The sequence below is a fragment of the Pelodiscus sinensis genome, chromosome 2 (genome assembly GCF_052426305.1).
Source record: "Pelodiscus sinensis isolate ZL-2025 chromosome 2, ASM5242630v1, whole genome shotgun sequence".
NCBI classification, from domain to species: Eukaryota; Metazoa; Chordata; order Testudines; family Trionychidae; genus Pelodiscus; species Pelodiscus sinensis.
In genome coordinates, this window is record NC_143053.1 from 66,337,332 (window position 1) to 66,353,020 (window position 15,689).

General features: G+C 43.4%; 1 protein-coding gene across 6 annotated transcripts in view; it reads right to left on the reverse strand.

The window, feature by feature from the left end:
• LYN (LYN proto-oncogene, Src family tyrosine kinase) overlaps positions 1-15,689 on the reverse strand; it is an 89,619-nt gene that overhangs the window by 45,076 nt on the left and 28,854 nt on the right. For all 6 annotated transcript variants that reach the window (XM_075920679.2, XM_075920678.2, XM_075920676.2 and 3 more), the window contains exons 3-9: positions 12,250-12,298; positions 12,052-12,157; positions 10,954-11,052; positions 10,745-10,848; positions 7,163-7,312; positions 5,187-5,339; positions 675-857 (exon numbers count right to left, since the gene is read on the reverse strand). In XM_075920679.2, the coding sequence (XP_075776794.1) occupies positions 675-857; positions 5,187-5,339; positions 7,163-7,312; positions 10,745-10,848; positions 10,954-11,052; positions 12,052-12,157; positions 12,250-12,298 (844 nt within the window). The remainder of the gene's footprint in view (positions 1-674; positions 858-5,186; positions 5,340-7,162; positions 7,313-10,744; positions 10,849-10,953; positions 11,053-12,051; positions 12,158-12,249; positions 12,299-15,689) is intronic.

A 15,689-nucleotide genomic window follows, 5' to 3' on the forward strand; every position in this document is an offset into this window, starting at 1 on the left:
GAAAGAATAAATCAGCACAGCTCTCAAGTAAAATAAAGTAACATGTCTACAACCAGCCTCACTAACTTCCGTGTGGTTGAGCTTTAGCAGTCTAAGTTTTGTTTTAGCATAGTTTTAAGCCCGCCACAATTAGTTAGACAATTCCTTTACATGTTATAATAACAATGCTGGTCCGATATCTCAGCTGATCAGCTTTGCAGCTTTCTGTGATGCAAAATTAAAAGGTCAAGCTTCTCCTGAGTTCAGCATTGTTTTTTTACATCTTTTTTTTTTTTTTTTTAAATTTGAGTAATCCATTTTTCCCATTCTAAGGAATATCAGCAAAGTTGTTCTCAGAGAATCACCCATCAGAGAATCAATAGCAACATTTTGAAAAGTCACAAAAATTGTGTCTAAAATCAAAGGAAGCTGAGCTTTTTGGCAGTATAACACAAGTATAAGATCCATTTACACAGGACCCAATTCTGATTTGGCAACCTTTACTAGCATAGTGTAGTAATAATTCATAAACATTTTGCAGTTCTTCAAATAGGGCCAATCAACAGGACTTTTCATGAATTTAACTGCATATATAAAAACTATAGAGTAAAATTAACACAACTATTTTCCCCCTTGTTTGTTACTACAGTTTGACGTTTAATTAAGATGTGCTTACAGAGACCAATCACGCTCACCTTTTGCCATGAATTCTGTTATGATATAAATAGGTTCTTCTTTGGTGACTACAGCATACAGCCTGACTAACTTGTCATGCTGAAGTGTTTTCATGAGGTTGGCTTCCTCCAGGAATGCTTGCGCGGACATAGTTCCAGTCTTCAGAGTCTTCACAGCCACCTTTGTACTATTGTTATAGTAAGCTAGAAAAGAAAGATATTGTTATGGCATAAAAGTCATTCAGCACAGCCCACTGACTCTTAAGAGAGTTTATAAACTAGGTTGGACTTCACTGATTCAGGTCAAGGTCAACAACTCTGAACTGTGCCCAAGTCAGATTGTTTTTTATTTCATCCTTCAGACATTCGGCCTCCCTTAAATCAACCTGTTTCCAAACTGTACAAATACATAAAGGACAAAATACTTCCCAAGGAAGACAGACCCCCTGATCCATGGAGGGCAGATGCCTCACTGCATTGTTGGCCAGTGAGCCTTCTTTAAGTATTTGTCACCTTTCCCACTATTGATAACTCCTCATTGGCCAACGAGTCCTTCATTCCGAGACCTGATAGAGCTGACTCTGAGCTCCCCCAGCTGCCATGGAGACAGGACATCTTCCATCTCCACCTCTAACCCAGCTCAGCCATGAGAACATTGGAGTGGTTATCATCATAGGAACACACACAACAGAATTCTACCAGTTCCTCCTCCAGGCACATAAAAAGAGCAAACGGCCATCACTTCATATACATATTCAAAAGGAGCCATAGCCAAATGTCTGTGTGTTTTGAGTTGGCCTATGAGTCAAGTCAACTTCTTTTAAACTCAAAAGAAATCATAGATGAAACCTTTTACCCCAAGTTTCAAAGCCACGGGGAATGTTTATGACAACTATAAACTCGTGGAAAAAAATGAAACATAAGATATGCTGACAGATTCATAACTATACTATTGCTATCGGATGTGATCACTCTCTCTCATATAATCTCTCCTCCCCGCCACCCTTTTCTAACTATAAAACTAGTTACACTCCTTTTGCGAACAACAATTTCTTCAGAAATCGAGCCATAGATTATAGTTTCTACCTGGTACATATTATTGCTTTAAAAAAATCATCTTTGTCCCATAAAGGCAAAAGTAATTCCTCATTGAGAGACTATGACCATGTTATCTCCAAATGCCATTTTACAATTAATGGAAGAGTTAAGGGGCTGACTATTAATAATGTGACCATGGTGCTTATTACAATCTTGCTCTAATCGGTCTTTTCCAGTGATAGCTTCGTCTGTTCTAAGATAAACATACGTGACTAGAAAGGATCCCCACCATGCAAATCAGCTTCTCTTGCTTCAGAAAAAACGCAGAGAGTAAGAGGAAACACGCTACTCAACTTCACAGTACAGTAATTTCCCACATAATGTAACACAATCCACAAAGGAAAATATTAAGCCCAATTTAGACGTCAAGATCATCACATAAACAAGAGGAAACATCTTGAACCAGAAACACCCCCATTTAAATTTTTGTGCATGTGTATGCAGAACTAGTAACTTCCTGAAATTAGCTGTAATTTCAACAGATGACAGCATACCATACTGGCTTTTCTACAGCAGTTCAGAGTCAGTCTCAATCTTTATAAACTTGATATATTACTTAGGGAAAAATGCACAATAGCTGACCCTTGTCTTAACTAGTGAGAAAGCATCACTCATGGGCCTCACAGCTAGAGGCTCTCTCAGGTTTCCTCTCATGAGGGAAGATGAAAGCTGCATTCAATCATAACATAATACAGATATATAATCAGAATGCAAGTAGTATGTTCTTTAGTCAAAGATTAAAAATAAAATTAGAGCTTTTTGATTGACTATCAAAGATGCTGCCCCCATGACAATATACAGATCTAGAGGTTTTACTTTTACATACACACATACCATTCAGAACAAACATTCCACATAGTGCGTTCCCGTGAGACTATTATTCTATTTTAGATGGCTAAAGTCACCCTGGCTTAGCTTTATGCCTCCTGCCAAGCTTCCAGGCACACTTCCATTGCTCAGAAATGCATCATCTACTCTGTATCTTATTATTTAAAAACATTTTAAACTGCTTAAAATGTTTAAAATTCTTTAAAGATGACCTATGAAAGCGAAGAAGAGATTCAGAGAAGGGTAAAGAGTAGCATTAGGGATACGAAGATAGACGGAACGACTAGATTGGTTTTCCTCTGAGAAGAGATGAATATGAAGGGACATAAGCATATAAAATAATGAATGCCCAGAGAAGGTAAATCAGCAACTTCTGTTCTCATAACACAAAAGCAAGGGAACGTAGTGAAATTAAAAAGGTGGAAAATTCAGAATTCACCGAAGTAAATACTCTTCACAGATATGGAAATTAGACAGTGGAACTCATTGCCACAGGTAGTTGTTGAAGCCAGGAACAAAAAACAATTGTATAATTAGATGGATAACAGGAATAACTAGGGTTTTTGTAATTAATGCTAAGCATTTTTGGAAAGCATAGTAAGTGTCATAATTTTGAGTCTTCAGACATTCTAACTTTTGGAGCTCAAGATGAAACAACACTTGGGCTGATTACTCACAAATCTGCCAACTGCAGAGATTCTATCTCTTCCTGGTCATCAAATGGTACTGGCCACCGCCAGAGATAGGATACTGGACTAAGCAGACCACTGGTTCTGATCCAGTAGGACAATTCTTATGTACTACTTTCCAGTCTTCTCTTTACAAAGAGATACTGAAGCTCTGCACGAACACCAAAAATACATACAAAAGAAAATGTATTTTAAGTGTTCCAGTGCACATCTTTGCCCTAATTTTAAAAGAGTATTTTGTAAAGGCGGAGACATCAGGCAAAAGATGCTGGACCAAAGCCTGAAGTATTATGCAGTTTGTAAATTTAAGAGTGTCCCACTGGAGCCAGTGGAAGGCCATTATGATTATAGCCCTTTGAAATGATTTCACAAAGGGTACAGAAAGTCATGAAAATGCTCCAACAGTGCATATTGTATATATCTCTATCTATCACTATCCACCTGCCTAGCTATATATATTTTAGAGATCTATGCCTCTGAGTCCATTGGCTCAAGAACACCCCCTAAACGATAAGAGCTAGGGCCACCAAATTTGGTATGCAGATTCCTCTTATCCTAACTTAAAGCAGAGTCAGAGTTTGGTTGTGCCAGGCAAATGGGAAGTGCTGGGAATGGGACTGTTTTCCAGATAATGGAAACAGGGCAGAGAGGGGAGGGATGTGATACTTGCAGTCAGCACTGGGGACAGAGAGTGCAGGAGAGAGCTTTACTTCAAAGTGACCACTAGGGGCAGCCGCACCAGCTGGGGTTGGCGCTCTGCAATGGAACAGGTAAGTGGCCCTTCTGCCCCAAAACAGTTCGCGGGGAGTCCCTATCCCCAGCCTTTTGCCCTGCCCCCATCACCTGGGGCCCCCTGACTCTACCCAGGAGACCTCCCCAAAGAGAACCTGGGGCCAGGAACCATGGCACAGCCCCGGACAGCCTCCAAGACTGCAGGCTGGGCAGGGACCAGTGGAGGCCAGGGTCAGTCCCCAGCCCCCTGGACAGCCTGCAGGCTGTGGGGGAGGCCCTTGGAGGTTGGGAATGGCCCCTGAAGCCTCGACCCTTCCCCACTCACAGACGATGGGTCACGGGGAGGCTGCTGGAGGCTATAGCCAGCCCCCAGAGCCTCACCCCACCAGACCAGCTGCAGGATGGGGGAAGGACAGCTGAAGGCCAGGGCCAGCCTCCAAGGCCTCGTCCCCCTCCCCAGACCAGCCGCAGGGCAGGGAGCCAGCTGGAGACCAGGGCCAGTCCCTGAAGCCTTGCATCCCCTACAGGGACCAGCTGGGGGGGAGGGGCGGCACAGCCCTGGCAGGAGCCATCAGCTGGAGAGTGCAGATCTATCCCCTTGGGAGAAGCTGCCGCCACATCAATCTCTTTGCCCCAGATGGACCTTTGTCCCCTGCCTGGCCTCCCAGCCTCCTTCCCTGGGCCCCTTGCCCTCACTCCTGCATCCCCACACTCCTGGGATCACCTGTTTCTTCTCTAGGAGGGTTTGCTGGTACAGCTACACTAACAAACCATTTCTCCTATAGAACTGTCCTTATAGTGGAATTATTGCACCATGGCTTTTTTCCCCCCAAAAAAAGACAGACAGAGGGTACTGCATAGCCCTACAGTGTTTCTGTTTCTTCCATAGGGGAACTAACCCACCATAAAAGCTATTGGAGAAAATTCCTCAGGGAGTTTGTTTGCCCATCCTACTACTCCCACTGGTTTTCCCAATGAGAGGGCATCTTCTAGGACTTAATATGCTCATTGCAAAATATATATTGGGCCAAATTCATCCCTGGTGTTATGCCAATGAAATCTAAGTAATAACTCCACAGATGAATATGGATCCTTGAAACTGCAGATAATTAGATCTCAGTGACATTTTGAACATTTAAAAGATCCTTTTTTTGAAGTGCTAAGGAAATCAAAGACTCAAACTTACCCATCCAAACTTCTCCAAACTGACCAGCTCCAAGTTTCTTCACTAATTTAATTGACTCCCGTGCAATCTCCCAGGCATCTTTATCCCAAGGTTTTTGGGGTTTGGGACTAATACATGATTTTTCCAGCTTTCTGCATAAACCATCTGACTGCTCTATTTTTCAAAGAAAAATAAAATATCAAATCCGTTGCATTAGATAATTACACTACATTTCTGTGCCTATAGTGAAGCATGTGCAAATGCAGAACTGCATCAACTTCGCTACACCCTTCACACTATTTTTAACCTTTTATTCTGGGACTTGGGATTTTTTTGAATTCTAGAGACAATTTATAATGTATGTGTGATCTGTATTAGATGCTATAGATCTGCAGGTGCCAAAGAGAATAATGATGACATGAGTAACAAGAGAGTTGCTTTTTTTGCTCTTCCACAGTGCACTAAGCTAAATAAAGCCACAATAAATAAAATGTATGTTCTAAGTGTGTATATGTTAATGAAGACAGAATGGGAAAAACTGCTTAAGAAAAAAAAAAGTTTTTGTTGCTAAGTAAAGTACATGATCCAAATCAGGAGAAGTTCTGAGTATGTGCCACTTCCACTGACTTCAGTCAGCATTTTTGAAAGCATAGATTCACTTTATTGAGATGCTTAATTTTAGGCATCTGAATCTGAAACTACATAACTTGCACAAGTTCACAAAGGAGGGCTATAGCAGAGCTACAGACAGAACTTAAGAATTTCTTGATTTGAGTCCTATGTTCAGACCACTAGACTATGCTGTTTTTTAAGCTAGGAGAGTTTTGGACACAGTAGTACATCTCTGACGACATTAATGAACACAGTATGTTGGCTCAGTTAGTTCAGAAAGACAGAATGATTATTTAGTTTGTGAGGTATTTCATTCCAAAAGGCAGCAAGCCAGGTAATCTATAGCCTGTAGAATTTTGTAGGCTAAATGCGGTTTGGTAAAGGATACTGATGTGTTTTCTCTTTTCCCTGTAGAGGAAATATTGGCTCCAATCTTGTGAAATCTGGGTAACAGAAAAGCTGACACTGGACTTCAATAAAAATAAGATTGAGCCTAGTATTCTGTTACATTTCTGTGTAGCTCTTAAATTATACAGTAGCTACCCCCTACACTATCTAGGGAATAATTATTTCTTAAATCACTGCACAATTACAGAGACAAAAAATGTAATTAAGTAGGGTTGAAATTTTCAAGTTGGTGCAGGTGATTTACAACACATCATAAATTAAATCAAAATTGTGTGGCTAAACCTCCAGTGTGGCTTTGAAAATCATAACCTTGTATTTTTTCAGCATGAAATGGGCCCAACATTCCCTTTTCCTGACCCCAAAAAGTCATAGGCAATAAAAAAATCACTTTTGTACTTAGTGAGCAGCCATAGACATTTTTATAAGAGGTTACTGTTTATGGACCCAATTCTGCTCCCTTAGAAGTCAGTGGGAATTTTGCTTTCCCACCACAAAGTCACTCACAAAAATGTTATGGTTGGCACAAGAAAATTACAATGTTGATTTTGTTTTGTATAAATAACCAGATATGATACTGAAAGACATTTATGTAGAAGAAATATTTAGAATTCCAGCATATCAAAATGTAAACATATATCTGTTTACACTTTACAACAGAACTTAATCACACTGGGCCTGATTATTCTCTGCTACCATTTTCACACTGGTATTAACAGACACTTGTATTGAGTTATTCCTCATTTATATGGGCACTTAAAACATCAGAATTGAGGCTAATGTTACCGACAGCTTTATTAAGCTCTGATCTCTCTTTCTCTTTCATAATATTCATCTTGCTGCAAGTCACAGTACTTGGATATTTTTTTATACAAAAAAATGTGGAAAGACTAGAAATAGAACAACAAAGCATTTTGATTATTTGCTTTAATGAGAACAATGACTAGTATTTAATTACTAAAGTAATTGATTTAACTTACTTTGGTAATGTTTGATCATCTCACTGATGGTGGGAAATGTAATTCTTGGAGAGATGTAATATCCTCCATTGTCTAGACTTCTTATTTTGTAGTGCTTAATAACATCACCATGCTGTGGATCACAGTCCCTGATGGACAGAGAATAGCTGCCTGTTGATAAAAAGTGCAAAGATGTTGTTTAGTAAATAGGAAGCTTAGGCTATGTCTAGACTGCAAGCTTCTTTCAGAAAAAGAGATCTTTCAGAAAAACTTATTTCAAAAGAGAGTGTCCACACAGCAAAAACACAAGGAAAAAGTGATGTGCTTTTTCAAAAGATAGTATCCAATAAATGTGGATGCTATCTCACACGTAAGTTGTGATTAATATGGATGGAGTGGCCACCAGGGCACCTGTATTATTTCCTGAAGGCCTCTTCTTTCGAAAGAACTCCCTCTTCTGTGTCCACACATGCCTTTTTCTGAAAAGCTTTTTCGAAAAAAGACTTTTTCCTTGGAGAAAGAGGTTTACCACTGTTGGAAAACCCCCTCCATTCTTTCGACTTTCAGGGTACGTCTAGACTACCGCGTTTTGTCGACGGAAGTTTTGTCGACAGATACTGTCGACAAAACTTCCGTCGACAAAGAGCGTCCAGACACATTGAGTTCTGTCGACAAAGCAAGCTGCTTTGTCGACAGAACTCCATAGTCTGGACGCAGTGTTACAGGCAATAACACCTTCTGTCGACAGAGTTCTGTCGACAGAAGGTGTTATGCCTCGTAAAATGAGGTATACCAGCGTCGACAAAACTGCTGAGTTCTGTCGACGTTATGTCGACAGAACTCAGCGGTAGTGTAGACGCTGGTATAGTTTTGTCGACAAAAGTCCACTTTTGTCGACAAAACTAGGTAGTCTAGACACACCCTCAGTCAAAAGAATGCAATAGCAGTGTGGATGTAAGCAAGGCCGACTAAGGGGTGGGTTAGCCGGGCAGCTGCCCAGGGCGCCAACCTATGGGAGGCGCCTGGCTCCTGGTGGGCTGCAGCGGCCGCCCGGGGGGGGGGCCCTGTTAACCCCCAAAGCATCGGCCAGCAGCGCCCTTTCCCCCGCAGCCGCAGGGCCCTGCTCGGCCAGGTACAGCCCGCTCCGTGCGGCCCCAGGCTGCGCGCCATCAGAGGTGGATGGGGAGACTGGGCAGCGCATGCGCCGTGCGTCCGCCCACGCGTCCCTGGGGTGGGCCCGCGCATGTGCCGTGTGCCTTGAGGCAGGGCCGCGCGTCCTGGGGACGGACCCATACATGCGCCGTGCACCCGGAGGCGGGGTCATGCCTTCTGGAAGCGGCGCCACGCGCCTGGGGTACCAGGCGCCAAAAGGGCTCGGGCCAGCCCTGGATGTAAGTATAGTTTTTCCAGAAAAATGCTGCAGTGTAGACATACCCTTACATTGCACACATAGCTGTAGTTCAATATATGTAGCAAACCTGTTAATTTTTTTTGCCTGCTTCTTTTGTCCTCTCTTTACTCCAAAAAGCATTTTGCAATCATCCCAACTGATTGGCACAAGTTAGCCAAATGCAGGCTCTGTTGCAGGAACAAATCCTGGTGCAGAGTGCTTTGTCCATGCACTTCCATGCTCGGTTTTACTCTTTATTTCATCTGTATGCTTCCAGCCTCTCTTCTGATCCATTGTTATCCTGTTCTTAGCAAATGATGTCCTGTGCATCCCACCTCTTATCTTAGCTCGCTCATATCAGGGCTGCCGACAAAATTGCCTGGCCTCTGGGCAAGGTGCAGGGCAGCTCCAGGCCCCCGGAAGGGACAGGGCCTTGGAAAGTAGAGGCAGGGCTTGGGCTCAGCCTCCCCCAGTCAGCCCTCCAGCACTGTCCACCCTATACCACTTGGGGTTCTGGTGGCAATTAAAAGGGTCAACCAGGAGCCCCAGACCCTTTTAAAAGCAGCTGCTCCCTATTATCCCCACCCATTGAAAGTCTTACACTTTGTCTATGATACCAAGTTTTAAATCTCCCAAAACTGCCTTTTGATGAGCAAACAAACAAACCAAGAGAGGGAGAGGGAGAGAGAGTGCATATACACTACAATACGACTTATCAGGAAAAATGCCCAGTTTTGGCAACAAAAACTTCCGCCAGTATCCCACAATGCCTGCCCTGCTGTGTTTGCTCAGTATTTTGATCTCCCTGGCATGCTCCCCCCTCCCTTTCAAATTTCCAGGAAGTATCTGACAGCTGAGTGAGCTGCTCCATCTGGGGAACAAAGAGTAGAGCACTGGAATGTTGCTGTTCTGCCCTGCACTAGGAACACAGTTGCTGCAGGGGGGAGGGGGGCAGGTTGCTGTGCTGCTTTGACATTCCTCAGCACAGAGAGCTCATAGAGATACTCATGATGCCACTCCTGGCAGCTGAAGTTGCTGAGGGAAAATTGGGAGGGAATCTCAAGATGCGCGTGGAATGAGGTGTACCGGTAGTTCGGAATAGGAATCCTAGTTCGAACTACCTAGTTCGAGCCCCGTGTAGCCGTGCTGCACGGGGTTCGAACCAGCGGGGTTTTAAAACTGGCGGCTCCCCGCTTATGCAAATGAAGCCCAGGAAATTCAAATCCCGGGCTTCATTTGCAAGTGCGGTATGCCTACATTACCCTGCTAGTACGAACTAGCGGGGTAGTGTAGTGTAGACATACCCAGAGAGAGATTTGACATCTCAATAGCTTTACAGAATAAGGCAATCACTATTAAAGTGATCATCTAACTGAAGGCTGGGCAAATACTGGCCTGAGGGATGGATCTGGTTCATCATGGTTAGCCTCTGGTGGGTCACTGCTGCTACGGGCTATTGCAGCTCCTGTTGGCCACGGGTCACCATATGGGCTTAAATTGCAGCAAGGGAGGTTTAGGTTGGACATTAGGAAAAACTTCCTAACTGTCAGGTGGTTAAACACTGGAATAAATTGCCTGGGGAGGGTTGTGGAATCTCCATCATTGGAGATATTTAAGAGCAGGTTGGATAGACATCTATCAGGGATGATCTGCCCGTGGGGGTAGGGGACTGGACTTGATGACCTCTTGAGATCTCTTCCAGTTCTAGTACTCTGTGATTCTATGATTCCCAACCAATCAGAGCTGCAGGAAGTGGTGTCCTGGTCTGTGCCGCTTCCCACAGCTCCCATTGGCCAGGAACAGCAATTCGCAGCCAACGGGAGCGACAGTCACCCATATCGGTGGATTGCATGCAGATAAATAGAGCAGTAGTCGCCCACCAGGGGCTTATCCTGGACAACTGCCGCCATTTTAGTTCCTGCCCCGACCTAACCCATCCTAGGAGTCACATATGTAAGGAAAGAAAAAGACCTCTCTATCCCTTTGCCTAGGATCATTTCTCACAGTACATTCTCCATTTCGAGTCTATATTTTCTAAATAGGTTTTAGGTTCTAAGCAGTAGGATTACCCCCACTTCCTTTGGAGATTTTACCACAGTCTAACTGAATTCACTAATATACCTAGCAACCAACATAACATATCAGGCCAAGTTCAGATCTTGATGAGACCATTTTTAACTCTGGTACCAATCCCAAAGTAATCCAATGCTTACCTTTTAATGTTTCACTCTCTCTGATGAGGAATGCTCCAGGATTGTTTCCTGGTGCTAGAAGCTGTCTCTCTGCATCTTTCCTGGTTATATCTTTGAAGAACCATCTGTAAAAGTATTTAGAAAGAGTTAGGGTTTTTTCTCTACCCCCAAGGATATGCAGCAGGGTGGAAAAGAAAGTTGAAAGTTATTGAAAACATAGAAGAACGTACTCTTCTGTTTCTAAGGTGTTTACTTTGGCGACGTAGTTGCTTGGAATGAAGCCTTCCTTCTTTGTTGAGAGAGATTTTGCTCTCCACCATTCTCCAAGCCTAAAATACAAAACAACAACATAATACAGAATGTGTGACCACAGAATAATGAAAGGTTAGTCAGCTAAATCTGTGATGCTGCTGAGGACCTGGTTGGTCCAGAGGGTGAAAAACAGCCTCTCTCTCTGAAGATCAGCCATCTCAGAAGCTTTAAAGGATTTCTCTTCAGAATAAACTACTACAACCCTCACTCAATTATCTGGTAAGTGTTACAGTGGCTGGGGGGAGGGGAAGGAGGAGGCGGAAGGATACAGTTTCACTTGCATGTGGAAAGGAACCTTTTTCCTTTAGAGTCTGAGTGTGAACCACCAGCTATATAGGGTTGTCAGATGATTTCAACAAAAATACCGAACACCTCCCCCCCTTAAAAAATGAGGAAAAAATTCTGTTGGGGGAAAAAAAGGGGGGGGGGAGGGGGAGGAAGAGACCAAAGTTGTGGAGCCAAAAAAAAAAAAACCTCAAGAGTTATTAAGCAATAAATAAATAAATAAATAAATCAAACAGTATTAAAACAGCATGGCCCCTTTAATTGCATGGAGAGAACAGGAATAAAAGAGAAGAGGTTGAGCACTAAGATCCAGGGAAAGCAATGCTTCCCCTTGCTCAGGTCTTCAGGTTTTTGGCCAGCAGCCATCTTGGCCATCTTGCTTTCTTGGTCAAGTGAGAAAGGAGCTTCCCTGTGGAACCAGGTAAGCAAGGAGTCTGGGATTGGGGGGCGGGGGAGGGTTAGGGACTGGGGGGGGGGGGAGGGCGGGGGCTGGGCCCAGTTGCTGAGTGTGTAGTAGGATTGCCAGGTGTCCAGTATTTTCGCCTCCTGGCACGGAAAAAACCAGAAAATACCGGATATTTTAGATGTCCGGTATTTTCTGATTTTTTTTTTTTACTGGATAGGAGGCAAAAATACTGGACTGTCTTGGTCAATATCGGACACCTGGCAACTATAGAGATTTAATGATATCCAGATATAAAGTACAGTATAGCTAGCACTGCTATACTTACTCCTCAAGAACTTTCATCTTTTCTCCTTTCTTGAAGGACAAGTCATCTTCATGAATGCCATCATAAGGATACAAGGCCACTACAATGTCTCCGTGCTCCTTTGCTTCTATTAATGCAGAAAGCCAAGTGACATTCTTACTGTTATATTTGTTCATATAGGACTACCACGAGTTGTTAATGTTTTTTATGAAAACTTACCTTCATTAGAAAATCTCTGTCCTGGTAAAAGGTGCATGTCTGTATTTCCCTACAACAAAATATGTTAATTAAGCAGTTGAAGATCAGTAAATCACTACTATATATACATATATTATATAAAAAATTCTTCAGCTGGTGTGCATTCACCTTGTATATTTATAAGACAACATGTACAAAATTTTAATGAAAAAGAAGCATGCAGTTATTTTTCCCTGTCAATTTAAAAAGCAAATAATAAACTAATATTGAAGAAGTTCCACCTAGACTTTGAACTTAGCAGTTCACACCTCATGAAGCTGAAAAGTGAGGTGGAAAATTCACAGCTATGCTGTTGCTGCACTGACTTTTGACAAGGCCACTTTAAAAGGTTAAAAGAGCAATAATTATCAGTGTGAGGATCTGCTGTTAGAGAGCTAAAAATAATATTAGAGCTGTCAAAAAAAAGTAATGATTTATTCGCATACTTCTGGGTGGGAATGATGGGAGTCCCAGCCCAGAGCCTATCCCCCAAGCCTATATTTGAAAACATGGAAAAATTCCAGAAATATTTAAATACATGTTATATTATTATTGTTTAACAGGGCAATAAAACAATTGCAATTAATCATTTTTTTAAATTGCTTGACAGACCTATAAAATAGATTTACTTTTAGTAGATTCTGGAGGAGGGAAAATCCAAGAAAGTAGATAAGAAAATCTGTTTCTACAATTTTTTTATTTTCCAGTGTTGCTGTCTATGAGATTTGATTCATACAAGATACCTGGTCAAGATCTGACTAGTTTTTTTGTTTTTTTTAGAAAAAAAAGAATGGTTTCCCTTTTAATCAGATGGTAAGAGGACGTTTACTCACCTCGATAGTAACTGATGTTCTTCGAGATGAGTGTCCCCGGGGGTGCTCTATATTAGGTTTGTGCACCGCTACCAAGTCTCAGAGCAGAGTTTTCATACTAGTGTCCCTGGGGCCATGCAGGCGTGCACCAGAAATTATACACTGTTAGGCTGCAGGCATCACACATGTGCCAGCTCCCCCTATCCCCACTCCTCAATTCCTTCTCTACCCTGAAACCATGGCTTGGGAAGGCTAGGATCCTGAAGTAGAGGGGAGGAAGGGAGGGTTGTGGAGCACCAATGGGGATACTCATCTCAAAGGACATCAGTTACTATTGAGGTAATTAACATCCTCTTTGAGAGAGAGATGTCCCCCGTGGTTGCTCCACATTAGGTGTCTACAAAGCAATTTCCCTTTAGAGAGGTAGGGACTTCAGATTAGGCAAAAAAAGTGGTGGAAAGGACTGCTTTAGTAGTTTCAGGTTGGAAAGAGGTCCCTGTGTAAGTGCAGTGTGCTTTGCAAATGTGTGGTTGGAGGACTGCATGGCAGCTGTCTCTTATGGGTACTCTACAGAGGAAAGCTATTGAGGTAGCCATGGCTCTGGTTGAGTGTGCTCTTATGCTCTCTGGAGCACATCTGACTATGCGTAGCAAAGATTGATGCGATCCGAGATCCAGTGGGAGAGTCTCTGTGATGAGACAGCCTGGCCCTTATTGTGGTTTGGTATTGAAACAGTCTGGGAGACACTTGGAACGGTCTTGTTCAATGCAGGTAAAAAAAGCGCTCTGCGCAGGGCAAGGGTGTGCATTTTCATCTCGAAAGAGCTGATGTGTGGTTTGGGGAAGAAGGTGGGAAGGTGTATTGTCTGGTTAACATGGAAGGATGAGTATACTCTGGGGAGGAAATTGGGATGGGTACATAAAGTGACCTTGTATTTAAAAAAGGTGGCGTATGGGGGATCCGCCATTAGGGCTGCGATCTCTCCTACCCATCTGGACGAGGTAATAGCTACAAGGACAGTTTTCATGGACGAGCATAATAATGAAGCGGTCACCATTGGTTCGAAAGGCGGCCTTGTTAGAGCATTCAGTACTAAATGCAGGTCCCACGGTTGCATTGGTGGATTGCTATCTGGATAAAGTGCCTGCAGGCGCTTTAAGGACCCCTTGGTTAGTGAATGAACAAATATGGATGAGTCGTCTATCTTAGAGTGGAATGTAGTAATAGCCGCAAGGTGAACTTTAATGGAGTTTATTGAGAGGCCCACTTGTTTAAGGTGCAGAAGATAGTTGAGGATGGTAGATAGGGAGGAAGTTGAAGGCACCAACTGGTGATGAACACCACCATGTTGAGAATCTTTTCCATTTCTGAAGGTAAGTCTTGCGGGTGTGCTGCGCCCTACTGTGTAAAAGGACCATTTGTACTTGCTGTGAGCAGGTCATCCAGAAGCTACTCCTTCAGGTGTAGTGAGTGGAAGTTCGGACGGACATTGTGGGAGCCAGGGTGAAGAAGGAGATCCCTGACGCAAGGTAAGTGGATCGGTGGGGTGCAGGACAGCACCACTGGGAAGGGAAATCATGGCTGGCATGGCCATGCTGGTGCTATTAGTATGAGATGGGCCCATCCCTCCTTATCGTGTGAATTTAGGAATAAGGGATCTTCTGGAAGAGGGCTTATTTTCCACAAGATCCCGTCTAGACTGGTGCTTTTCTCCAGCAAAACCCCGAGCCGGAAAAAAGTGGCAGCCATGTTCATGCAAATGCCGCGGGGGATATTTAAATCCCCCACGGAATTTGCAATTCCGAAGTGTCTCATTAGCATCCCTTTTACGGAAAAGGGTGCCAGTGTAGACACAGCTGTATAGAGGTATAGGAGGAAATGCGTAGAATAGGTGAGACATCCATGTAATGAGGAAAGCATATACCATTGATCCCTTGCCTTTTCCTGCCCAGGAACAGAATAGGGGCCATTGGCTGTTGGACTGCGTGGCAAACAGGTCTATGGTAGGGTGACCCCACGGGCAGAAGATGTCCGCCAATGTGTGCGGGTTCTTTTACTACTTGTGTTCGACTGGGAGGGCTCTGCTGAGTGCATCTGCCATTGTATTCAGGGTGCCTGGAAGATGCACTGCAATGATAATTGTGTTGTATTTCAGGCACCAGTTCCAAAGTGCTATGGCCTCTGTGCAAAGTGCTCAAGATCGGGCTCCACTCTCACGATTTATGTAAAATATTGCTGCAACATTGCCTATGTACAGTCTGACATGCCTGCTGGCGATGAATGGGAGGAATTTGACGCATGCATTCCCGACTGCCCACAGTTCTAGGATGGTTATGTGCAAGTTCTTGTTGGTGCTGGACTACAGGCCCTGTCAGGCATGATGTTGTAAATGGGCACCCCATCCTATATAAGATGCATCTGTCAACATGGAGACAGATGGTTTTGGTAAGTGGAAGGAGACTCCAGAACACAGGTTCCGTGGGCTTAGCCACCAGCATAAGTACTCCTTTACTATCCCTGGAAGGGCTACGGATTTGGATAGCGGATTGATATTGGGCTTGTTCACCTGTCCCAGCTAGTTCTGTAAACATCTCATGTGCAGACGGGCAT